General features: G+C 37.4%; 3 protein-coding genes across 3 annotated transcripts; 2 read left to right on the plus strand and 1 right to left on the minus strand.

The window, feature by feature from the left end:
* The first annotated feature begins 301 nt into the window (after positions 1 to 301).
* Positions 302 to 13,614, plus strand: LOC106178331 (uncharacterized). Its single transcript, XM_086994819.1, has 25 exons — positions 302 to 521; positions 1,043 to 1,091; positions 1,952 to 2,068; positions 2,536 to 2,620; positions 3,047 to 3,262; positions 3,557 to 3,667; positions 3,871 to 4,155; positions 4,541 to 4,930; positions 5,195 to 6,097; positions 6,709 to 6,843; positions 7,074 to 7,202; positions 7,534 to 7,608; positions 8,147 to 8,265; positions 8,582 to 8,683; positions 8,906 to 9,004; positions 9,401 to 9,434; positions 9,766 to 9,878; positions 10,122 to 10,320; positions 10,549 to 10,695; positions 11,026 to 11,111; positions 11,374 to 11,444; positions 11,766 to 11,845; positions 12,270 to 12,402; positions 12,927 to 13,000; positions 13,209 to 13,614. The coding sequence occupies exons 2-25, from the start codon at positions 1,074 to 1,076 to the stop codon at positions 13,250 to 13,252; spliced, it is 3,765 nt and encodes a 1,254-aa protein (XP_086850945.1). The 5' UTR covers positions 302 to 521; positions 1,043 to 1,073; the 3' UTR covers positions 13,253 to 13,614.
* A 2,591-nt stretch (positions 13,615 to 16,205) lies between these two features.
* Positions 16,206 to 19,504, plus strand: LOC106162820 (uncharacterized). The gene is made up of 6 exons (XM_013540243.2): positions 16,206 to 16,475; positions 16,726 to 16,887; positions 17,234 to 17,428; positions 17,538 to 17,642; positions 18,259 to 18,362; positions 18,533 to 19,504. The coding sequence occupies exons 1-6, from the start codon at positions 16,271 to 16,273 to the stop codon at positions 18,644 to 18,646; spliced, it is 885 nt and encodes a 294-aa protein (XP_013395697.2). The 5' UTR covers positions 16,206 to 16,270; the 3' UTR covers positions 18,647 to 19,504.
* Positions 19,505 to 19,826: 322 nt separating this feature from the next.
* LOC106162830 (uncharacterized) lies at positions 19,827 to 24,738 on the minus strand. The gene is made up of 7 exons (XM_086996094.1): positions 24,479 to 24,738; positions 24,076 to 24,237; positions 23,117 to 23,635; positions 22,239 to 22,433; positions 21,775 to 21,879; positions 21,176 to 21,279; positions 19,827 to 20,465 (listed from the first exon to the last, which is right to left on the minus strand). The coding sequence occupies exons 1-7, from the start codon at positions 24,507 to 24,509 to the stop codon at positions 20,382 to 20,384; spliced, it is 1,200 nt and encodes a 399-aa protein (XP_086852220.1). The 5' UTR covers positions 24,510 to 24,738; the 3' UTR covers positions 19,827 to 20,381.
* Between the last annotated feature and the right edge of the window lie 822 nt (positions 24,739 to 25,560).

Raw genomic sequence — 25,560 nt, forward strand, 5'->3', positions numbered from 1 at the left:
CGTTAGCAATCGACAACAAAAGATCGACAAACATTTTAAAACTTGGTCAATTAAGACTGCTTTTATTTTGAAAATCATGGGTTATTTATAATTTGAAATAACTAATTGACAAGGAAAAGAAAAATGGTATGTAACAGAGCTGATTTGAACAATAATAGATAAATCGGTAAAATTAGCCGTGAAATGCAACAGCAGTCCACAGGGGTCAAAGGTCATCGCAACTAGCGCACTGCTTGGGAGAAGAGGGGGTTTTTCTTTGATGTCACATGACTGGAATTTCCCAGTCCTTTAAATACACTTCTGTACAGAACTAAAACTGAAAGAAATACTTATTGTGAAAAAGGATGCGTTTTTATGTTTGGTTGTCATTGCAAAGTGAAACATGGTCTATTCAGGATAATGGAATGTCATATTGCATTTAAGACGCACTGGGTTGGATTAAGTAGGCCCTATTGTGTAAATACAGGGGCAAGGACTGCATCAAAACACTTTGGGAGGGGACAATATTGAACAGGTGTAGGGTAAGTATGCCACAAGACAACGATGGGTGCCATTGTTTGTAGTGACTGAGCGGAATCCACTCTCTTGTACCAAATTTTACATTTGGAAAGTTTTAAATCAACGTCACAATAATGATTTGGTTAATCTTTACCAAAGTCCGAAGTACGTACATAGCCAACAGCGTTCAAAGGCATACATGTATTTATGAACATTGCAATATCAGCGTCTCAACTGTTTATATGTATTATTTGAGTATATTAAAAAGTATATTTTACACATAATTCCTCTTAATGCACATCAGTATACCGGTAAACTTTAAACATAAAAAGTACCTCACTGTCATTGTAAAATATGCTTGTGCTTATAATACCAGTATCTTATGTCAGGTGGCAATTGCAGGCTTCTTTGTTTGGGTTCAGTCCGCTCTAGCTAGGAAACAGATTTTTGAATAAAAATAAACAACGTACGTATGTTCGTCTACAGGTCTACATGTGTTTTATTAATATAGACTTTTCATTTATTTCTAACTTTGTTTACTAAGGTTGTGGAGGATAGACAACTAGTTGAAGAAAATGAGTCGTTCCGGAAGAGTAAGCAAATCTCTCTCTCTCTGTCTCTCTCCGCACGAAAATGCAGTAGTGTCGAAGTAGCAAAGAAGCATTAACGCAGTAGTGGTGTGGAGCATATTTGCAGTAGAAATGCAGTATAGCCTACTGCAATTCTACTCCAAAAAGTACATAAGTTTGTACAGAGAGGAGCATTAATGCAGTAGATTAGCAGCATGATAGAAGCATGTTTCAAATATGCTAATTAGCTCCCAAATCGAAGCAGGTTTGAGGCATGTTTGCAGTATGATTGCAGTAGTCTACTGCGATGGAGTAGGCCTATCTACTGCGTTGTCGTGATCATCTCTCTCTCTCTGTGAAATGAATGCTCGCCACTTTTAGCAACATCGATTGGTTTAACTGTTCTTTATTAGATCAATAGGTGTTGCGCGTCAACAAAGAGCGCGGCAACGGTTTCACTTGCCATTGCAACGTATTAATGCTATCAACCGAGAGGGAAGATGATGAATATTTCAAATATAGTACGGATTTAAGACGAAATGATGAATATTTTGGAGTACCGGTAGCAAGGGGATTTTTACCAACTTCAGGGTTTTTCTTTTTAAAATACGATCGATTCAAAGCTCAAAGGTCATTAATCCAATATTTTTATTAAGCCTGCCTGCTGAGTGCATGACAAGTATTACGCACGTAGTACATGTATATGGTTAACCTGTATCTCTAGGGCATATAATAATCACACATTAAACAATGTTTATTTTCCCTTTAATAATTACAATATATAACAAAATCTCGTAATACCAGTATCATTTAATCCGTCACGGGTTTGTTAAATGAAAAGCATGAATTATCCTTTTGATTGATTTTATCTGACCACATTTCAGAGAACACCGCCTCTGATGCAAGCCCAAAGGATGGCCAATGCGAACGCCGAGGGCGACGCCAGCTTTCTCGCACAGTTACTAGCTGTGCGGCAGTCAGGGGGAGGAGCTGGTGTAGGGGTAGGTATCTTACTTGGTCAAGTTAAAAAATTTAATTTAAAGGGAACTGTAAAGATATTATTCTTTTTTAATCCAAAACAAAATTGTTACCTTAATTAATTGATAACCATGTGCATGACTGAACTGAGTTATATAAGCTAAGCAGATTATTCAAAAGAATCAGTAAAAACTCATGTTTCTGCAAAATATAATGATTGAACATTTTATATGCCTTACACAGCTTTAAAATTGGACATTTTTTCTCTTTACTTTAATGCCATTACTTTTTAATAAAAATAACCCTTTCACTGTGTATTTAATATTATTATTATTATTATTATTATTATTATTATTATTATTATTATTATTATTATTAAATAACATAAAAGTAGCGACAGAGAAGCATTATAACTTTCATCACAACAGTGAAAGTAGAATAGAAGCTATAGGAAGGAATGTGCCATTAAATATTTTTTTCATGATTTCAGGGAGTATTTGAGAGAATTAACGGACTCGAAGAAGCAGTCACGATCCTTCAGTCAGATATGGTAGATGCTAAAAAACAGTTACTGGGTGCGCATGCGCAGATTATGAGTTTTTTTTAAATAATGCATCATTTCTCAATTGAAAGTGAAAGTCATAAGCAAGGCATTGATAAATAAAGAGAGCGCCTTGTATGGAAACAGTACATTTTAATTTTCAAAAGAATATTTTGGCTATAGGGGGCAGTGCCATCTTCCAACCAGGAGAAACCTTAAGGCATTTACAGACATCATAAATTTACCACGAACTTTTTTATATTGACGTTTGTGCATATACGTACCGTTTTTATTATTTATTTTATTAATTATTTTTTTTAATTGTTGTGTATGTGTGTGAAAGAGGGAGAGAGAGAAAGAGAGAGAAAGAGAAAGGGAGCATGTTATATTTTTCAGCTATTCGCAAAAAAAAAAAAAAAAAAAAATTAAGAGACAATAACTCACAGAATAATCCTTTCAGAGATGACTTTGTCCCTAGAGAATATTAAGCGTGACAACGATAACCCCAAATTGGATCTTGAAATGCAAGAATTACGACAAAGAGTTCACGGACTGGAAACCCAGCTCGACACTTGGGGGCATTTTGAAGACGAATCCATTCGAAGCATACCGGATCAATTGGAGGGCCTTGGTGACTGTGACATTAACGATGGAGATAGGATTGCCAGTACAGAAGGTGGGGATTTATACTACAATTAAGTTTCACATCTATTATTTCCTTCCTGGGTGATTTCATTCAGTCTTATCCGGCCATCGTGGTCAAATTGTTAAGCATGACAATGTTATTGTCGAACATTTTTCTTGAATCTTAACAGTCATTCAGGCTTTCTGCACGTAGGTGGATGGTACATGCGTAAGTACGTTCAAATGTTTCTCAAAACGACGACCAATTCATCTTATTTAACTCTAAACCAGCTGCACAAGCTAAAATGTTTTATTGTGAAATTGTTTCGTTTTCTTTTTATCGCAGATATCTACACAGCTGAGATGGGAAGTGAAGCAAAAAAGGATGACACGGAGGTGACAGGAGCTAACAAGGGGGAACCTGACACTGAGGAGAAGTTTTCTGCCATATTAAAACGTACATATTTATATACATAACAAAATAATGTTTCATTCATTTAAATAAAACTGGTGCAATACATTTATAATTTTTAACAGATCTCACGTCAGGTCCATGTAAATTTTTATCACTTTCTATCAAATCTTACATTATATTGTGAATGACTGTCTAGATTAGCTAAATATCGTCATATGCTAGTGTTATGTGCTTTTAATTTTTAGGACCAATGACAGAAAAGTCGAAGAAAGTTCTTGTTGATTGCATCGGCCTTCTTGGAAACCATCCAGACCTGAACAGCGTAATTGGAGTACTGTTTGAAAACAGCATCCTCTCCTCGTCTGAGTTGATGCGTTTAGAATCCGTACAGACGACAGCTGAACAGAGTAAAATATTACTAACGAAGATATTGCCCGCGAAGGCAGAAGGAGCATTCTGGGGTTTTCGAAAAGCTTTGGCTTCATTACCCCATACAGAATTTTTGATTGGTATCTTGGACGATAAATTACGTACGTATGTTATATTTCTTTTTAGCTAACATAAGTCCATTTTAATCGATATCGGCTTAATTTATGCGTTAAATAGCATATGAGTTACAAAAACATAACGAGCATGGAAAATATGTAGAAATATGCTATATATTAAAATCAACCTCAGCACAGTAATAAATAATGCACGCAAGAACCAACACAAAAACTGAATAATTCTAATAATTTTGAAGTTACGTGTACATCCGTTATGTCTCGAACATTGCCATTCATCAATGTTTCAAAAAAGAATGCTGCTGTTAAAACAACTTTTATTTAACGTAGACAATTACTTGATTTAACGATTTAACAAATTATTTGACCAAATATCTGTATGCCAAGTACCGGACACTTTCATTCCCCTCAGGTTGTATCTTCCTGGAACTAACAGCTGAGGTCAAGAGAGCATTTGGGAGGTCAGTAAGGAACGCCCCTGCGGCCAGTCAGGAAATCCATCAACAATTGCAAAAGTTAACCCCCGAATTGGTGCAGGTCATGGAGCACTTGGGCCTCATTGTATCCCGAATAAGACCCGGAAGTATCAAAATCGATCTCGTATTTTGGAATATTGAACAGCTGGACAGGTTTTGGACATGGCTTCACAGCAGACAGAGGTCGCCACTGTCTGATGCCTTGTCTCGCGTGATTTTGACGGATGAGGTTCGTGGTTTAGTGCCAGACGATGAGCTAGTGGTCATGCTTAGTTCTTCTCTGGATTGGAATGGCTATATGGCAGCAAGAAAACGTCTTCTAGCAGGTAATAGCTTTAAAATTACAGGGAATTATACCATTACCATCATTCCATGAGTATATGGTAGTGTTTTACCTGGTGGTGGTTTGTGTCGTTTCTACATGTATTTACTTCTGCCTTAATTATTAATATGGACCAAACTGTATATCTGGATGTACAATCATACATACATACATAATTATATCCAATTTAAAAACTGCCTCTTTATGTTGTTGAAAAATAGCTTTCATTACATTTAATATAGAAAGCGTTTTTTTATTTTTGTTAAAGATACCTTGTCCAAAGTGGCCAGGGACGACTTATACTTTGAATGCCAAAAACTGCACACAGAGGTAAAGATCAGTCCATATCTGACCGTCTTTGGTGACGTCACCCGATACTCTGACGTATCCCCCAAGGACCTGGTGCGCCTGGCCTGCGCCAACGGGTACCCGGATCTCATTCCTAGACTTCAGTCTAATTTCCCGCTGGAGTTGTCCGATTTCACAGCGAAAGACGTCAGATTGGAGCGTGCTCGCGAGTTGGCCAGAATACGAGAGAAAATGCACCGCGTTAAAGTATCCAAATTGATTGACAGAATCGGAAAGAAAGATGCTGAAATCAGTTCACTTGAAGGGGAATTAAAAGAAGTGCGGTTGAAGTGTATTTCCCTTGAAGTTGCATTGGAAGATCAAAGTGACAGGGGTTTGCGGACTGTTTTAGAAAATAAAAATGCTGAAATTGCACGTATTAAAAAAATGTATGATGAAGAAAAGAAAAAAGCGACGAAGTTAGAGTCTGATCTTGACTTGGCAAACAAAGAGAAAGCTGGCTTGATGAAGCAACTTCATTCGAAATCTATTGGTTTTCAAACTGATCGAGCGAATCAGCCAAACGTTCTGGTTGGTAAAGCACCATTACAGGACGAAGAGCAAATACTTGTCAATTTTAACGAAGAAGCCCTACAGGATGTTGGTAGATCACGCGAAGGTTTGGGAAGAAAGCAGTCGCGGGAACAATTGACAAATATCGCAAAAGGAGAAGTTACCAGTGAATATCCACATGCGTCGTCTAATATTGATGATCCTCGTGAAGATTCCAAGAGCCCCCAAGCTGAGGCGAGCCTGTCCCAAAATGAGCAACCGTTGACTGCCCAGGCAGAGAAAACTACCGCTCCATTGACAGCAACTCAAAGTAAGATCCTGATATACCATATTCTGGATACAGCATCTTAGTTCTTGCTCACCCTACGTGGACAAGATATGGTTGTATGCAACAGTGGCGGATTTAGGGGGGTCAGAAGGTCCGGATCCTCCTTTCAGCTCCCGAAAAAAATCACACTATTATTTCCTTGTTGAAATTAAAATTCTGACTAGTTGAATTAATAGTTATAAACCGTAAATGGCATCGTTTGTCCAGAACCCCAGGCTAAGGGGGCGGGAGTTGGTTTCGTATCCGAGGCCTATCACGCTTAAGATAACGGACCCATTCAAATAATCCTGGATCCGCCCCTGTGTAACGACCAATAGGAATTTTAGTATTTTAAATCTATTTCTTAACCATTTTGACTGAGGCTAGGAGATGGGTATGGTAAAAATTTTAGTATTTTAAATCTATTTCTTAACCATTTTGACTGAGGCTAGGAGATGGGTATGGTAAAAATGTTTGCTTCGTCGCTTTTTGACTACTTGCCCAACTCTTAACAATAACAAAATGAGTAATTCTCAAAATTATTCTTTTCAGTTGTGAGTAATATCTCATGTTGTGAGTAATACCTCATGGACTGTTGTTCTTTTTCCTTATAGATAGAGGAAGAAACGTTGTACGTCCAGACGGAAGGTCTAACGGTCTGGACACTGTGCTCCTGTTGGACACCTCTGGGAGCATGGCCGGAGAGGCCTTTGACCAGATGATACAGGCCGTGAAAAGTATCCTGGACAGTAGGTGGCCCTTTTAACACATTCTGTCATATTAAACCGAATATATGTGTTTTTGTAACTATATAGCACAATGACTTGGCCTTTGAAGACTCTCCTTGTTCAAGGTGTCCTATCCTAGATTTAAACCGCCAAATCGGATTTTGTCTGGAAAAAAGCAATTTCTCACACGAATAAATGGCTTATGTTCAAAATGTCATTCGTGAGGTGCATTTTCACTTCTTCCTCTCCAGATATGGAGTACAGTGCTGACATCTATGGTTTCACTGAGAACGTCTCTCTCATTACTGTTGGCGGATATAGACAGTCACGTGTCCTAGTATCCCTGTCATGTGACTATCAAAGAGCCAGGAGGATTCTGGGTACGTGAGGTGAAATTTAAATTATAAATCAAAACGAAAAACAATGTTGATACCCAAGCGTCACTGCGGCTCTAGACAAACCTCAGTTCTCTTACACGTAAATAATGTTTTTTTTTCCTGTGAATTCTATTTTATTAGTAGGCCTGCGTGCAACTCAAGCTACGGCGCCTCTACCATAATTAGGCATTTCGTTACGCGAAATAATCTTAGTATTTCACTTTTTTAAACATTCACACTTTCGTATTTCGATACGCCATGCATTTCCAAGGTACGACGAGATATATACAACATGAAAATACAACATAATATTGATTATCATTAAATCTTTCAGAAACTTTAAAATCTGAGGGAATGTCACCGTTAGCACCTGCCATTCAGGAAGCACAGAGGGAAATACAAAGGAACGGTAGGTACCGGAATATGCTTACTGGTGGGTGTGGGTGTTTTTGCTTTTTAATTTAGGCAATTATGGATTTTAATAAAAATTGGTTCTGTACTTGTCTATTCTTTTGGTAAAAACGTGTAGGTATTAATTTATTAGGGAATTCTATGTAAGGTTGCATGATTATTTGTAAATTGGAAGCACTTTCATAAGTCATTAAATTTATCAATCAGTTTATAATCTTGTTGCAAACGAACTATCCAAGTTTATTTGAAGGGGGGTCTGCAGATGCGAAGCCGAATCCCCCCTCCCCCCTTGGCCAAAAATTTGTGGTATTTTAAAGGGAGAACCGTGCCATATGGTGCTGTTTAGAACTTTGAATCAGCAAGTCAAAATTCTAATTTGAAGAGGGAACCTTTTGTGTGATTATTTTTTGAGAAATCGAAAGGGGAGTCAGGACCCTCCTCTAAATCCGCCACTGCGATCGTCCTCATAAATAATGGAGTCACGTATGTTCACATCCAATGTTCGTCCATATTTCAATATGCTGTACGTTCTGCAGGTGCTTCACTCCACGTGTCCGGCCGCAAGGTGGCGCCCCGTATTTACGTATTTACAGACGGCATACCAAGTGACGAAGATGAATATCGTACCTCTGACCTTACGGAGGGAAATATGGCCGTGAGTTGCACTTGTTTTATTTTAGGATACAGCATTTAGTTATTTTAAAGATTGGTTTTGTTAAATTTGCTTTTAGAACATGGGAACGCAGTAAACTCTTCGATCTACGTATATATATATATAGTAATGGGAAAAAATGCTATATTATAATTCATTTTTTTTATAATCAGATGACCATGCTTATGGCAGAACGCGAATTTTAGGGAAACAAATTTCTATTTTAAATGGTGCACTCCTTTTGTTACGTTACCTTCGGCAACAGTCTATATATATATATAATGCTGAAAGAAAATTAAGCAATGGTATTTTTCTGTAGGCTAAATACAAAACGATGACAGCAGTTCAGGTGTACCAAGATGGAGACCACAGGAATAAAGCCGAAATAAGTTTTGTTGGTTGTGGATCTAAAGTTGATACGGTGAGTGAAATGTGAGACCGGAACATTCTACATCTTAAACGTAATTGATATGTTACAGTGACAAGAAAGAATATAACATGCAGCGTGTGTGGTTGTGTGTGTGCGTGCTATGTGTGTGTGTGTGTGTGTGTGTGTGCATATGTATGCACGTGATGTTTATCATTCGTGAATAAAAGAGATGTACAGCGTAATTCACATTGTTTTGTTCCATTCCACTTGAAGATATTTTTGGAGTCCGCCTCCAAGATAGGGAAAGGAAAGTATATGCGAGCAGACGACCCAGAGGCTGTGGACAGAATTGGAGGATACTACCGAAGAGTAGTAAGTCAATATATATATTTTTAAATATTTACCCATATTTACCCAAAGAATCAATCTATTAGACATCATTGTATTTAATATAGTATTTAAGATAGTTGTTTAAGGTTACCAATCAGAAATTCCTTGCACGGCCATTTTTTTAATACTCTTAAAAGATTTCATTGGGATCGATGAAAGTCATGAAAAAAAAATAGGCTAAACGTCATTTGACAAATTCCGGCTGGGGAAAAAGATTCTTTACTTATTTATATGATATAAAGAGTGTACGTTTTTAAACTACATGTAAGTCGACATTTCGTAATAAAATATATGATGATACCGGTTTTAAAGTGCAATGTAGGTACATGGAAAATTAGTTAAACATGTTGAATAATTGCAATCTACATAATGTTTCAGGTATGGGTTTACCGATTTGCTGCTCCTTTTCGAGGTATGGGAATAAAGGGTCCTATTCTTTTAGAGAAATTATGCCCGTAACAAATGTACTTTTGTAAAACGTCTAAAAATATTTAAGCATGAAAAAGTACAAAATTATCGGACAAAATTATCGACAGTAAAAAAGACAGTAAAGAAAGAACGTATTTGAAATAATGTTTGACTGTCAGTTACATCAACAGTGATGCATGTTGAATAAGATATTATTTGAAGTCTCTTTTCTTTTAGAGAAATGATGCCCGCTACAAATATAGTTTTTGTAAAGCCTCTAAAAATATTATAAGCATGAAAAAGTATAATTATTGACTGTCAGTTTTATCGTGCAGATACGTCCACCATGAAGCAGTTGGCAGCCCAGGATAAGGAAACGTTCCGAAACTGGCTGACGGCCACGAAGTCCGGGGAGATCAACCAGAAGGACCTAAGCGAATTTGATGTGGTAATGTTGAATGTTTTTTTCCTTCAGATTATTGCATAATGGTTTCGGTTTGATTATTCTATTTCCAAAACACTGCAAGATTATGAAAATAATGCAGAGTAATGGTGGTGTGTAGGTCTTTGAAAGGTGTGAACTTCAACAGGAATTTTAAGCATTCGTAAGTAAAAAAGTGCGATTTTACAGCCGATGCATATATTATTATTATTATTATTATTATTATTATTATTATTATTATTATTAAAGAACGAAATGTACAGCATGCTCGTTGCACTGGCTACGGAGAAAAGAGCGACTGAGAGATACGACGGGTCGGACACTGACTCAGACCCCTCCCTTAAAGTGGAACTGCCCCTGGGGAGTAGGGTCAGGCGGGGGCCGGACTGGGCGGGGCAGTCCGAAGACGCCGATGGACCCGGAACAGTGGTCGAACATCAGAAAGGAAGTATGTGACACAGCCTTTAGATCAAATAATACGCGTTGGGCACCTAAATTGCAAAATATAATTTGTCAAATCGCAATTTTTTTTACATATACTCAGATATTCTTTGAATTTTACTGATTGTAAGTGAAATTGTGTAGCTATCTGGCCCCATTTAACTCTCCACGTGACTTTGTAATAAAGACAAGAGAATTAAGATATAAAACCAACCCCCTTTCCTCTAAATTTTAGGAAAAGTACTTGTGAAATGGGACTACACAGACGGCATTGGGGTCTACAGATTTGGTGAAAACAACTGCTATGACGTCTTGCCTACAGACGAACCCAGAATCCTCCGCGCAGATCAGTTGATCGATGTTGGTGTGAAAGTTGTAAGAGGTACATTTTGCTGTCATATTTAGAATGCACGTGCACCTCTAATTAGATATAGATCTGTGTAGCGGTTTACGAAATGTAATATAATTCATATAATTAACCATATTGCAAGATGAGGGTGGCATCATGGCATGGAAGATAACAAACTACATTGCACCAATTGCTTGTTAAGATATACCTGTTCGTACCTTTTTTGGGTGTTAAGACAGTGGTAATAAAACTGTAATAACAGTCTATTCACTCAAGGGTGTTAGTTCTACGTTGTATGCTTAATAGCCATTTTGTCGCCAGTCATTTTTCAAAATTCTTTGAACTATATTTTGTTTCCTAAAGGCCCAGATTGGGAATGGGGAGACCAAGATGGCGGCGAGGGGAACGTTGGAACCGTGTATAAGGTTGAACAGAGAGGAGCTGTTTGGGTATGACAAATATCTTTATGTGGCCTATGTTTTTAAATTTTTTGATTATATTCCTTCTGTATAACAAAAAAAAGGAACATTAGACAAAAAATGAAAGATTAACGGAATGTCGTCTACATTTTTGTCTTGGCATTTTCAATCACCTTTTTTAAGTGTTTTTAAAATATATCTTTTATTATTACCGAAAACTATTTGAAATCTTGAACGGCCACTGTTTCAACGGACCAGCAATTTTTCAACGTGTTGCTACTCTATTTCACAGGTCCAGTGGCCAAATGGTTCTTACAACATGTACCGATATGGACACGAAGGACTGATTGATCTGACGATCGTGTGCGTATATGTTGACTTTATCTTGTATTGCCCTAACAATCCCCTTCCCTTTTAACTACGGCACAGGCTATTAGTTCTATAGACCGTAAAATGTTTATTTTATTTTTTGTGAACATTTTGCAAATCGAGGCCATTTGTAAGGTAGTTTCTATAAAGTTGCTACAATCAATAGGGTGTATACTTATATCCAGGAGCACATTTACTATTGTGAAAAATTAAGTCATATGTCAACAAAACCTGTCATAATTTCAGAAACAGTGACGCATTCTTAAGGGTGGTGAGATAATTATTTTGAGTGATTTTATTTGTTTTTTATGTTAGTGACGTAGTTTCATCTGACAACAACGTGCAACCGAAGACTCTAGCCAATGACGGTGGGATGCCTAATACTAGCCAAGAAAGTACGATAAGCACAGCCTTTAATATACTTTAGTGTGCCTTAATTTACTTTGATATTTGATATATTTGTGCGTATTATCTAAATACATGTAAGCTTATAATTGCCCCTGACTGCTGTTCATTTTAATTCTGAAGACGAAAGTAAAACGGCTTATGAAAAGCTTTGTATGAAGTCATAGATATCAATCAGTTGCCATCCCAGCAAAAGTCCACCTTACTATATGATACAAACCTGTACAGAGTTGTGGCTGCTGCTGTGCTGGTGACCTGCCGATCATGTGTAATGGCGTAATCCCTGTGAAAGACCTTACCTACCTGTATAAATAAATTATGGATGGAAATTGACACGTATTATTGGTTGATATGCATTATATTTCATTTTATTATGGTGGTGATATGTTCACTTTTTTTTTTTTTTTTTTCAAGATGGCCATGCTTGGTGGCAATGGAACCGCAATGGATCATGGGTATTGTACCCTGTGAATGTGAACATGAGGTTGGAGCAGGAGTACCAAGCAAACCCCAGGTCTGGAGTGGAAGTAGAGATCGACTCCGTCAGGTACAGTGCAGTGAAATAAAGTTACGTGGACGTAAATCAAAATAAGAGTTTAATGGAAAAAAGCATGACGTCATTATGATGTCATGATGACGTCATGATGTAATTTTGCATCTAGATAGCATAATTTACCAATTTTTTATTATCAGCATACATATTTATAATTTAGTTGAATGGTAATGTGGGTCAAAAAGAACTTGCACCAGGAAACGAATGTTTTGTTGTTTTAAAATGGTCTGTGTTATCTAGCAACTCATGAAAAGAAAGCTTTGCATTTTAGTTTATAAAAATAGATTAAGATGAATAAGGAAAAAAAGAATCCAGCATAAAGATAAATATATGCATGACTATTTGCTTACTTTTTATTTTTTTGATTTATTTCTCTGTGCCTACATTTTGTACGTGGTTTACGAGTATGAATAATCAGAATCTGGGGAAAACATGATTGCCTTCAGCTGAAACAAAACTAATAGTAACATTGAACAGAATTTAGAGTAAAACAGGTATTTTTATTTATTTCAATCTAGACGGTATGTTGACTTTCAAAACCTTAAGGACCTATGTATGGACACTGGAGAGGAGTTTGAGATTCAGCGTTCAGGTATGATGGAAAATAAGTTGAAAATACAATATTTACGTGGTCTACTGTGGCTTCTCTCTTTCAGTTTTTGCCTTACTCTCTGTCTCTCTCTCCCTCTCTCTCTCCTTGCGTTTTAGGAAGATAGAATTAGGAGTAATAAACTGTTATTGCACTGTTAATATTTCCCTTTTTGTTACAAGTATTTACACCATATATGTTATATTTTCAGTTTTCACAGAAGACGAGTATGTAGCTGCATTGTCCACCACGTGATTGGCATCCTGTATAAAAGGACAACCTTGGCTTTAAATCTATCAGACGCGATGAATACTTTTAAAAACTGATTGCATGTTGTTATGAACGCCTATTTGTCTTTCAAGACTTCCGGCGATAATTTTGTTTTTCTTTTAAAGTGGTTCTATGATATATTGAAAAAATTGCTGATCGATATCTATTTATTATGTTAATGTTCTGGCACTTGATTAATGCCTCTATACACTACAGCTAGTATGTCACATTTGATGAGAATTTTGGTGACACCTACCAAACTTTGAATACAATGTTGTGTGGTGGATTGCTGTTACCATTGCGTTTAAATTCCGAACACATGCACATAAATGATTTTTCAGCAGTGACTGTCGTTTATTTTCGTTAATAAAAATTTCCTGTAGGACGTCCATTAGGACACTAAGAGACTACAGGAATCCTCGAGGACTCCTAGGGACTCTATTCATTATTCATATCTAGGAGATATGACCTATAAGACACTGTAGGATTTTGGGTTAATTTACTATAGGGTTTCTAGCACGTCTTTTAGAACCCTTAAGGATATTGGACCAATTTCCTACAGGGCGTCTTATAGGACCCTACAGGAAATTTCAGTAAGGGCATAACATTAGCACAGCATGTTAAGCCAGATCACAATTAAAAACTGGACATCAAACGGTTAAATGACAACCTGAACCATCACACCGGTTCGCTGTGAGAGATTGATAACTTTAAAGCCTAAGAATTATTGCTTCGTATTATTTTTTACTGAATTTTATAATTGCAAATATGAAAGTTTTGTGCGTATTAGCTGCCAAAACCGGGGCACCAGCATTAGATGATCGATCGAGTCACAATAATGGGTCCAATGTAAGGGTACATGTAGTAGATGTAATTGCATCTCATGTAAATATTAGAGGAAACTAAATACATCACGATCATCTGTACAAAATGCTTTTTATGTAATAGTCTGCAGATGGGTATACAACAATTGCACAGTAGACAAAATTGGGAAAAGCTGACATGGAATTTCAAGCTGTACTCAGAATTCTTTACTCTGGTCGTGGAGAGAATAAATAGACTTTTGTTGAAAAGGTTGTACAAACATGCAGTTAATCATATTCTGCAATAATATACACATTGAAACAGAAAATAAACGCCTCTTTTTTTTGCAAATGCAGTTATTATACACTACACTGTACATATCAGATTCATCTTGGTATCGACTTGTGTTTCACATCTGTTGTCAGCGTGAAATATGAACTCTTGTTTGTGCTTTCCCCAATCATCTAAAATTGAAATTGTGTATGTTTCGCAAATTAATTACAAGAGTAGGAAACAAGCCTTTACTCTTACTGACTGTTCCATTTTCCTGGGAATCTGTGCAAGAGTCATTAAAATCCTTACTATCTGTATCTTTTTTCGTTCTGCGGTAAATACGGAACAGAGAAAAAATGGAGAGCACGTGCCTATCTCTTAGGTTCGGAGGTAACCCAGCGCCTTCCACCCCCTAAAATACAATAATAGTTATACTTATGATAGTAATAAGAATGAAAGAACTGAAACAAATAAAACCAAAGAGCAGGAATGTGAGGGACAAGTGCCCAAACCAAGCAATTTTGCTATCCCTGTGTCTTGCATATTATGGTGAAAAGACTCGTCTGTTATTATGATTTACTACATATAATTTTTTTCCTGTGCCCCCTTCCTGTCCCCTTGAAAACCACGGACCCGCTATTGATGACAGTTGAACGAAAGCACCTGTAGCCAACTTTGCCACTCCGCAATTATGGCTTTCGTAAACTTTTCGCAGTTTTCAGAAACTACTTTTTTTACACCATTAGAAGTTGCCGTCGCTCTCGCTCACACTCTGTCATCTCTGATAGAAGTTGAGACATGTCACGTTATGTCTGTTATTGCCAAGAACACAGAGTATATTGCAATTTGTATCGAATTCCTCCATCAGTGAATAGGCACCGTATCTGGTACTATACTGTTTATGGTGTAACGGAATTACTTTAGATCCAAAACATACATTGCTTGTGTACATTGTGTGCTGATTAAGCTGTCAGTAATAATACCATAAGGCATATGGCAGAGCACAAAGACATGTAACGCCTTGTTCTATCTTTTGAAGTCCGATCCCTTGAATGTAACAGAAATGATAGATTTTCGTAATACATGATGTAAGTGTTAGGGGTGTCTGAATTGGCGTAATTTAATTGTGAATAAAAGCCCTCTTTGTCCCTCTGTTTCCCATACCATCGTTCCAGAGGCTGTATATGTAGGAAATAAATAGGGCTGCAATAGGAAACATGACGGGAAACACAAACAGTGGAAACACTAGCGCAGGTAATTCTTATATTAATATTTCCCCTTTATTAAACTATACACATTTCTAAGTGTTCTATAAATAGGCCTATAGTGGCACATTGTCCACGTCCAAACTATGTAGGCCTACCATATTTTTAAAATGAGATATGAACATCATCGTGGTGAAATTAAGTTAGCTAATTTCGTTTTATTAGTTCTCTCTGAACTGAACACCAGCCACAGTGGCCCAGATGATGGCCCAAGGTACACAAAGGAGGCACTGGGTACCAAGGGTGGATATCGGACCGGCCATTATAGCGCCGCCACAGGTAACGGCAGTTCACTTCCTGTATCGCAATATCTAAATATATGAAACGCTCCAGTAGGGGCCTACTTGCTCGGGTATGTAAATAAGTAGGCTATAGGCCTACAAAAAGTATTGAATATATACTTAAAAAACATTGGTTAATAATGCATTTCACACTCCAGTTATGCCTGGATCGTCTTATCTTACTTTAAGTTTTACCAATTTTCAAAACACCTATCTCAAATAATCTCTAGTAACGTTATGACCTATATGTAGGCTCTACGCTTGAAGCAGGAAACAGCATCCACAATTAGAATGTTCTCAGATTTACCACCGAAATTCCGTTTAAATGCATTTTCTCGATATCTACCCTTTCAGTTCAATAGGAATTCCTATTTAATCTGATGTTATCTATGTGTTTCAAAGAAAATGAGTACACGGTTCCGAGAAAACTGCCTCCCATAATTAACAGAAGTGTAGATGACGTTGGTGCAGCCAAGACAGGACAGGCTACATCAGTGAAGAAGAGGACACTGGTAGTTGTTACCGTGACCTTGACGCTGATTGCCCTTGGAATCCTAGGAGCTTTCCTGGCCAGGGAATTCACAGGTTGCAAGTTAACACTCTCAGATTATTAGATACTTTATAGCTGCAAAATTTTGTAGGCCTACCATAACAATTTATACAATTTGTTCAAAATGGGCACTGGCAATTGCAATGATTTTCTTGGAGACAACTGACCTATAGTCAGTGACCATTTGTCTTGATTGCAACCACTAGATTGTCAAGCATGTTTTAAAATCCAAACAGAAGTATCCCATCCAAACATCCCATTTTGAATTATCAATCAATTCTTTAGCTTCCAGAGCAATTGCTGTAAACACGAACACAACAGAGCGCCCCGGAAAATTCAAGGGAAGCTCACCCTCAACAACGATGTATTTCATAACGGCACATTCAACACTGAGAACAAAAACTCAAAGCACTACCACCGGTGACGTAACGAAACGAATAAATCCCGGTAAGATTCAGAGGGTGAGAGGTTTTAAGGCTATAATTGAATCCAGATCAAAGATAAAAGATTTTACTATTGCCACAAATAAATAAAATGCAAAGACCTTTTTAGAGGAAGGATTGGAGGTGCAATAAGATCCTTGTATAATACTTTGTTACTTCTATTTTCATTGGAAAACCGCGGGTCATCACTAGCAAATGGACAGCAACCGACACCTTTTCACTTGTTGTCAAACTGTCCCTCAAGTGCATATTAAATGAACAAACAAATGAGTAAAAAAAATTAATATATGTAGATAAGAAAGAATAACTGATCTTAATATTGTACTTTTTTCATATTTTCCATTCTGGAGCCTGCACACATAACGGTACGATGGCCTGGGTGATGACAAACGTGTACTTCAACGATGGCACGTTTCTCTCAGCGGAATTGAAACACAGCCTGGACGACTGCGTTGTGAAATGCCGAAATGACAAGGCATGCAAGGGCGGCACGTACCACTCGCCGTCTTATAGTTGTTACATACTGGATGAAGTAAGACAGACAGGTATAATGTGTGCTGTCCTGTCAATGAGTGAAGACATGCTGTTCATAATTGTACCTTGTTTGTGAAGGTGTAAATCGTGGAATCAATCTAAATCTCCCTATTACTCCAGGTTACAGCGTTGGCTGGAGTGCCTTCGTGATGGCGCCGGAATGTGGCTGTGAAATGATGGAGTTCCAAAATTTATCCCTGTTCCGTATTTATGAATTCATTACAGGTAAGGGTATTTTACAGCTATAATCAAACTGAATTAGAGTTGCAGTACTTTGGTAATATGGATTATTTACAAATACAGTGCATGTTCTTATGTGTTATTTCTATATTTCTGTAAGTTTTTAAACGTTACGTTAAGCATTCTACGACCTCGCCATACTGACTGAATTTTTTCTCCCTTTTTAAACATGTTCAGGATTTGTCTTATGTGCATTTTTATATATCTAATTTAATGGTACTTTAGGCATTCCATGATCATGCTATTCTGGTCGAAGATATTTTTTCAGTTTAAAATATGTTCAAGGGAAGGGTCTGGAGGTTCGACAACAATCGCTTTTTTGGTCGGAAATGGTCTCCTTGGAATCAATGTTTAATCAATGTTCTAAAAACATGTTTTCCATGTCACAAATAAGATCAACTTAAAGGGGGAGGGGGGGGGGCAAAGGGTCAATTTTTCAAAATAAGACCCCCTTTGAAATTACCAGATACAGCCCTGACAATGGCACATGTATGTTTGTATGTATATGCTACGTGTTAAATCCACCTATCCTTTAAAGATGTGTATATGCTACGTGTTAAATGCACCTATCCTTTAAAGATGTGTATATGTATCTTTGTAGAGGTATCGTACGTGTCGTACTTCGCCGAGACAGCACAGAATTGCTCTCAATCATGCAGAGTGTCTGCTACCTGCGAAATGGCCGACTTTTACCCCCCAGGAAAGGTGAACGTGTAAACATTTCAAAAATAGTTTTCCATTCATCATCTACATAAAAATCCGCTCTATAGGAAAATAATACAAGATGTGTAAACTTAATCTATTTCATTTGAACGGTTTGTCATGTTTTCTCTGTGTTGGAACGCTTCTATACTCAGTTATATATCTCTTTCAAGAATTGCTCCCATTATGAGGGCTGGCCATTGCTTATTGCTCCCGCAGAATATGGAGAAACGTTCTACTTGAAAAGTGCGGGATGTTATAATATGACTGAAGACGTCAACCATTGACACTTCTCCGATTACATGCACATGGAACTTGACAGTGTGTTATCATCTCCTTTCGGAATATTTCCGCAATTTGCCGAGTAGTTTATATATTGCTCCAATGCACCATATTCACCGCACTACGTACATTTTTGCTCCGGGCACGGCTTGTGTATGCTTTACAATATAGAAATATATAGAAACGGATGTTTGATTCGATTTGCAATTTCTTGGTTTCGCGACACTGAAGAAAATACAGTCTGCAGAAAAAAAACACGAAAAACTAAACGTGAAATCATGTGATTAAAAGAAAAAAATTTCAAATTATTGAAAAGTGTTAGGCATGTAGAGATCTATGAATAGTCGGTCGACAAGACAGATCTATAGATTTTCGGTACTTCTCAATATCTTATAGATTAATATAGAGGTTTATGTGTGGCAAGTCAGCTTTATATAACTGAAATATATCATGTATTATGTTATGAAAAGTTTGAGAGAGAGAGACATAAAGGGTTGTCCGTTTGACAAAAATTGATCAACTGTAGGAAAAAAGTAAGTTTTCTATACACTGTTAATCATAGATAGAAAGATATAGATTTCATAGGTGAATGAAATGATACAATAAAAATTCCAAGACCAAAGTGAGCTTGTAAAATTCCATGTGAACAAGTAACCAACTCTTGTAGTTGTGATCCCAAGATGTGGTAAACAACTAATACTAGTATCTGTACAGATATAGTAATATAAAGGAGCTTTCAATAAGGAATTGTACTAGTGCGGTATAATACGAAATACTTCAAAGATTTCATTGCATTTAAATACCTTTCCAAGAACTAATTTAATTGTGTAAATTCGTGAATGGTGGATCTCGAATAAATTGAAATGCTGTTAGAAATCATTTTCTTTATATGATTAATCAATTTGATATTCCAATCGAATAATTATTCTTCTGTTTACATGATACTCAAATGATCCAATACTTTTAAGCAAGCTCTTCCTTATATTTCAATTTTGTCTAAACCGGCCATTTTGACCCATGGAACTAATCAAAACAAATTTGAAATGACTACCGTAGGCCAATATGTCAGTCCTGGCTCGAATTTTTGGTTTTTATCTGTAATTTGGTTGTGGGCAGAAAAGTTAGGTTCACCACACACCCCTCAACGACCTTTGCGGTTTAATCACGTCAATGAATTACAATCTATTATCTCTTACAATAAAATGGCTTTATTCAACCAATGAGAAATATACATACACCTAATTTGTGTATACATATCACAAGCTCGATAGGTGTGACATAATAAACCAACGCATGGCACTGTTATATTTATGTTGCTATAACTTATACATTTGTTATATTCGTACGAAGAAAAGCGACACTTTTTCTCATTTAAAATTAAGATTACTTGGAATCCTATTCAGGTATATTTAGAGTCCAATTTGGCTGCTTTTTCTCTCTGTCACGTTTTATGCAACATCCACCGTGATTCACGAGTTCATTGTATATCAATGTGAACACGGTATGCCACGCCCAATTGACATTGCTAGCAATTAACTAGCAAGGGCCATTTACAACACTAACCAATATGTCATTGCCATATGGTTAGTACAGCAAGGTCAGTCGGAGTATTGGGATTAGCATATATGGGACGAATGTCACCTGTAAAAAGTACTCGAGAACGGACTACGGTTCTTAGTAGACTACCATCCCTGTCATACTGGTACAACTTCAAAAACCGCTGTTACATGTGAGCGATCGCTAGCACCCGCGGCTTTTGACGTAAAAGTTTTCTTCCGCCGTACCGAATCCAATGAATGGCCAAGTGTTGTAGCTGTGACATTTCTGAAACACAATCAAACAGTCATAAATGATACCTCATCGCATTTTTAAATAAGGAGTAACTTTGCCCATTATTGTTGATGGTCATTTACACTGGAAATAGTTCAATGTATATTTTGTAATGTTCTTCATGAAAAAAAATGATACATAAACCAATAAGGCTATACTATCCACTACACTACAGCTCGTTTAACCTCCCTATCAGGCCCACAGTTTGATTTTTCACTTGATATTCAAAGATATTCTCTGGTTAATTCATGACACTTTTCTCAACACAGTACGCGTTAACTAGAGCCATGTTTGTATCAGAATTCCCGCTGGAGAGAAATGTGCACAGCTAGTGAACAGCCAGAAAAAACATCTGTGGAGAAAAATCTCTCTGTGACCTTGTCGAAGTATAGTTTTCACCATAATATAACGATTTTCATTGCAACAAATGCATCCTTATACATGTGCGCCGGAAAAATGTACATACAGTATGCTAGCATATTCTAAGAATGCAAGATGTCACTAGGCTACAAAATAACCAAATAATTTTGGCATGTAACCCCCCTTTAAAAACTGGATGCAGTTTATTTGAAGAAATAACTTCCTTCTCGGTTTCTCGCATGAACTAATGTGGTATTTGCAATGATAGCAGACTGTCTTTGACAACGTTTCTTTAAATTACACACCTGGCAAAATTTAACGATCGTGGTTTTCTGTACCGTTACCTTATCAATGGGATTGAACTGTGTCAAGAGGCAGAGAGGTTCCGCCAGACAAGCCTCTGGACAGTCATCTGGCTTACTGGCTGGAAATGACCACTTGTTGACACCTGTGTAAAAATAGAAGGCGAGTTCAGATATCTGACTTACTATGGCAGCGCGGCAATACAGTTATTAGGCCTATAAACCGCAGCGACATTTTAGAAACGATAAAAGACACACATATTATACCATTTATGCACACACATATACACGAGCGAGCGCTGCGCATGCACATAAATACACGCACATAGGATAATGCATTGACTATAAATTGCAACATCATTAAAATACGATAATGAGCATCATCCGAGAAATCCGGATGTCTCGTGAATTACGTCGCGTATTTTAGGCATACATATTATTGCAAAACACGACGCACGCATGCACGTAAACACACATGCATGAAAATACAGCTTCTATAATTTGCAGCATTTACACATTTCAGTAATATGCAGCAGTTATACATGTACATGTACACCAATATCGCACGTGCGTGCACACACGCATTCTCACCCGCACACGCACACAAGCACGCATGGGCATGTCTACACGTCGTGCATTACCTGGTGGATATGAACCATGAACGTAGAGGGTCATGCCAGTGTGCTTCTCCATTTCGCAGTTACATTCCGATGACTTTATGATGGTTATCACGCCGACATCGGTATCTGGAATTAATTTTTTTCTATCATAACATTCCTATTTGGTAAAATAATTATTGTTCCGGCTTGTGAGATTGAAATGGCTCACGCTGTTAGTATTATGTAGCCAGACTGACTGCAAATGTACAATAAAAAGTTAGAGGGATGGGAGGAAGTGTTCGTCCCCTCAAATACTTCCAGGGGGTCGCACTCTGAAACCGAACGACGATGTATATGTACACAGAGTAAACTAATTATAACCAACAACACGGATATATTAATAAATGGAAAACCAAACAAGAAATAGATCAATCAAAGAAAAAATAATAATTTAACTGTAATAAAATCAAAACTTGTAATCAATTAGTGCATAATTCTCTCCATACACGTGGACTGCACTCCGGCCAAGCCCATGCTACACACCATCCCCGTGATAAAGTAGACCCCGGCACCGCACTGACGGTCGCTGGCACATCTCTGCTTACAGTTCTCAAAGGTGAGGCCGTAAATCAACCTGTGCTCGACGAAGTCGAAGTTCATAAGCATCCCAGGTATCTCGTGGAACCCGTATGTACAGCCAACTGAATGAAGAACAAAAAGAAGGTCATAAAAGGATAAGGGCGATTTTGCATTTGGAAAATGACGAATAATGATGTTCATTGATCGATTGGTTTGCCATTTGTGGTTAGATATTCTGTTTCTGACAAACCTGCATATACTATAAAGCTCTGTAAATTAAATCTTGACACCTGAATACAGCTATGATTTGGAAGGTTGGTCGCAAATCGTCGACAGAATAGACGTGGCAAATGTTCATGTTTCACCTGTTTTCTATAATAAAAGATCCTTTAATAAAATGATAAATACTTTTAAGCCTTTGATTTTGCCTCTGTTTATTCTCTGACTATTTTGCTCCTTATACTGCATTTTGATAATGGGACAGTGTGTGAACCCCTAAAGTAGAGCGGGAGTAGGGGAGGGGGGAGGTGTGCGTGTTCTAGCTACGATCCATTGTATTTGGTTGTTATAGGAATTAAATTCCTTAAAACAGTTGTCTACTGGTGATAGTTCACCAAGGTTCAGTGTCCTCACTTTGTGTCAGAAACTTTCTATCCTACTTGCGGTATGCTGCCTTGGAAATAATAAAGACGCATTAAATTCTGTGACCATTTTCATCCAATCTCCACAAGAAAGACACATATGAGCTTACCTTAATGCAACAATTTGGCTTCATTACTTTTCATTAATTCACGTTTGTACCTACCAGTGGTGGATTGCTCCATTGTCGATTTTACGAGAGTAGTGGTATTTGGTTCTGCAGGATCCACAGTAAGTGTGGTAGTGTGAGGAAGTCCAAAATTAGCCGTGGTATGGTTCTGCCCTTTAAAGGTGCCAGACACAGGGGCCGTAGTTATTTTGGCATGACCTGTTCTAAGTTCGGTAGATTGAGGAACTCCAAAACCAGCCGTAGTAAGGTGCTGTTCTTTAAAGGTGCCAGTCCCGGAGGACTGGCGAGCACTTGGTCCAGGGTTCGCTGTGGTAATGGAGTGATTGCTCAGTTCCGCTGTCGACTTCTGTGCGGTTGTGTGGTTGCCGTTAATTTGGTGTGTTGTGTGGTGTTCTTCAGTGTTGGTCGTGTCGTACCAATTGGTTACAGTTGAGGTTTGTGCCCCTGTGACTTGTACACTGGCGCTGCTGTGTGAAATATCTGGCACTGTGCCGGCTTCTGCGGCCTCAATGGTACCGTTTTTCTTCTTGACGTCCACTAAAATTGGTTTCTTTGCTGGAAACCCCGGTACATACTTTTTAGTTATAGGTCACTAAAATACAACCGACTTAAACATGAACCAATGCATCTAAAATGTATCTGCTTATTGCTTAATCCGTTTTAACTTACAACTAAAATACTTGTGAAAGTACCTGTCGTGTCACCTATCCGTTATGGCCTATGTAATATTGTACAAGTTTCGTTCAACAAAGACGGCTAACGATGGTGTATAAAACATAATAGACCAGATATCTAACTTTGTCTTTATTGAAAGTCAACATCTAGCTATGGTTCATTGTATGGAGGGTGAAGACCTGTTAGCACGTGTCTGTGGTATTGATATGCGCATTGATTGATTAGTTACAATAATTAATATATCCATTTACAAAAGCCAAGAAAAAATCCGTGAGTACAAGTTCCGGATGAAAAAGTACAAAACATTAACCCTTACGAACCTCTAAATGCCACTCCCAACACCACGCCCAGCACAACAACAGGAACTAACAACACAATTAAAATGATCATAGTTTTCCTCTTGATTCTTATTGTAGTGTCACTGGACGCCCGAATTTTTTTCATGGTGGTTTGTCCTTCTTTCCTCCCATTGGTCTCCGTGGCTACAAATATGGCAAGTAAATAGCATAGTTGGCTAGGGAGTAAATCATTTCCTAAACAACAGCATCTTTTACAGGGAACAATACCGTACCACTCTCAAACATCTTAAACCAATCAACGAAATTTAACACAACTGTCTACAGATCTAAAATTCTTGCTGAATAGTAAAAAACTTAAATTGCAAGTAAATGCAGAAATGAATTACATAAGATAATTTCACAATTCATGAAACATTGTATCTACCTTTAGCGCCATGACGTGATGACTCCTTCATGTTCACAAGTGACGTCAGATTCTTGTTTCTTTTTCTGTTTTTTTTTTACCTGCTCAGTGAAATGGGTGCAATTACGTCTCCTTGCATCACTTTCACGATGCATAAACTTCCACTGCAACAGCAGCATCAACTATGGTTGAACTGACATCGTGTTATTAGTGTAACATCTGCATTTACTCCCTTTTCAATCACGAAATGGGTTTTGCCTCATGGCGGTTTAGAGTTTCCTATTCTATCAAAGCGTCCACATGGCATCACTTCATTCAAATATATAGAAATGTTGGGTAAGTTTTCTTATAAAAGATGATAGGAATATGGAAAATCCTTGTTCTAATTTTAATAGACAGATGACGTGTTGTATTTTGTTGTGTTTGGCTGGGCATTTGCACTGATTGAACCAAAGACTTCAGATATAATCAAAATAACCCCCTTTAGGGACCATCCATTCTTATCATCATTTGCTCAAGTCTACAAAGAGTAGACTTTTTTCCAGACTCCTTCTCCCCTTCAGAGAATACAAAATGAAAAGCTAAAAATGATGGCCTTTGAGAGCAATTTGATTCAACATTTTAATCATTTTTTAAAAGCGCGCACGGGGCATTACCCCAACCCCTGAGCGTACGGTTGGTGGATGACCAGGGATGTTGACTATGAAAGCACTTCATTTGTGGAGAAAATGTAAAATATATGAAAAAAATCCCATAGGGTTCTACAATGTATATATAGTGATAGAAACCAATGTTCAAATCACATTGGCAACTAAATTGGGCTAATATCAGTCTTAAGCATTAAATATGGATAAAAGTGTCAAATTAAAGAAAATTATATCATACAAAATTATCATAAGGACATAACCTTTATTTGTTGGAAATGGTAGAGTGAATGCACCCAGAATACGCCAAAATTTTCATTTTCTATTTTCTAATTTTATTTTAAAGATAAAAGTTTAAAAGGATTTTTGGTGTCAGTGCATGTGCTAGTAGTTTGTCTCATTCAGATTTAAATATAGTCCAAGGTAATACTGTATATCATCTGCCCTAGCGGTAAAGTG

The sequence above is a fragment of the Lingula anatina genome, chromosome 9 (genome assembly GCF_051362555.1).
Source record: "Lingula anatina isolate TDL-2025a chromosome 9, LinAna3.0, whole genome shotgun sequence".
Taxonomy (NCBI): domain Eukaryota; kingdom Metazoa; phylum Brachiopoda; class Lingulata; order Lingulida; family Lingulidae; genus Lingula; species Lingula anatina.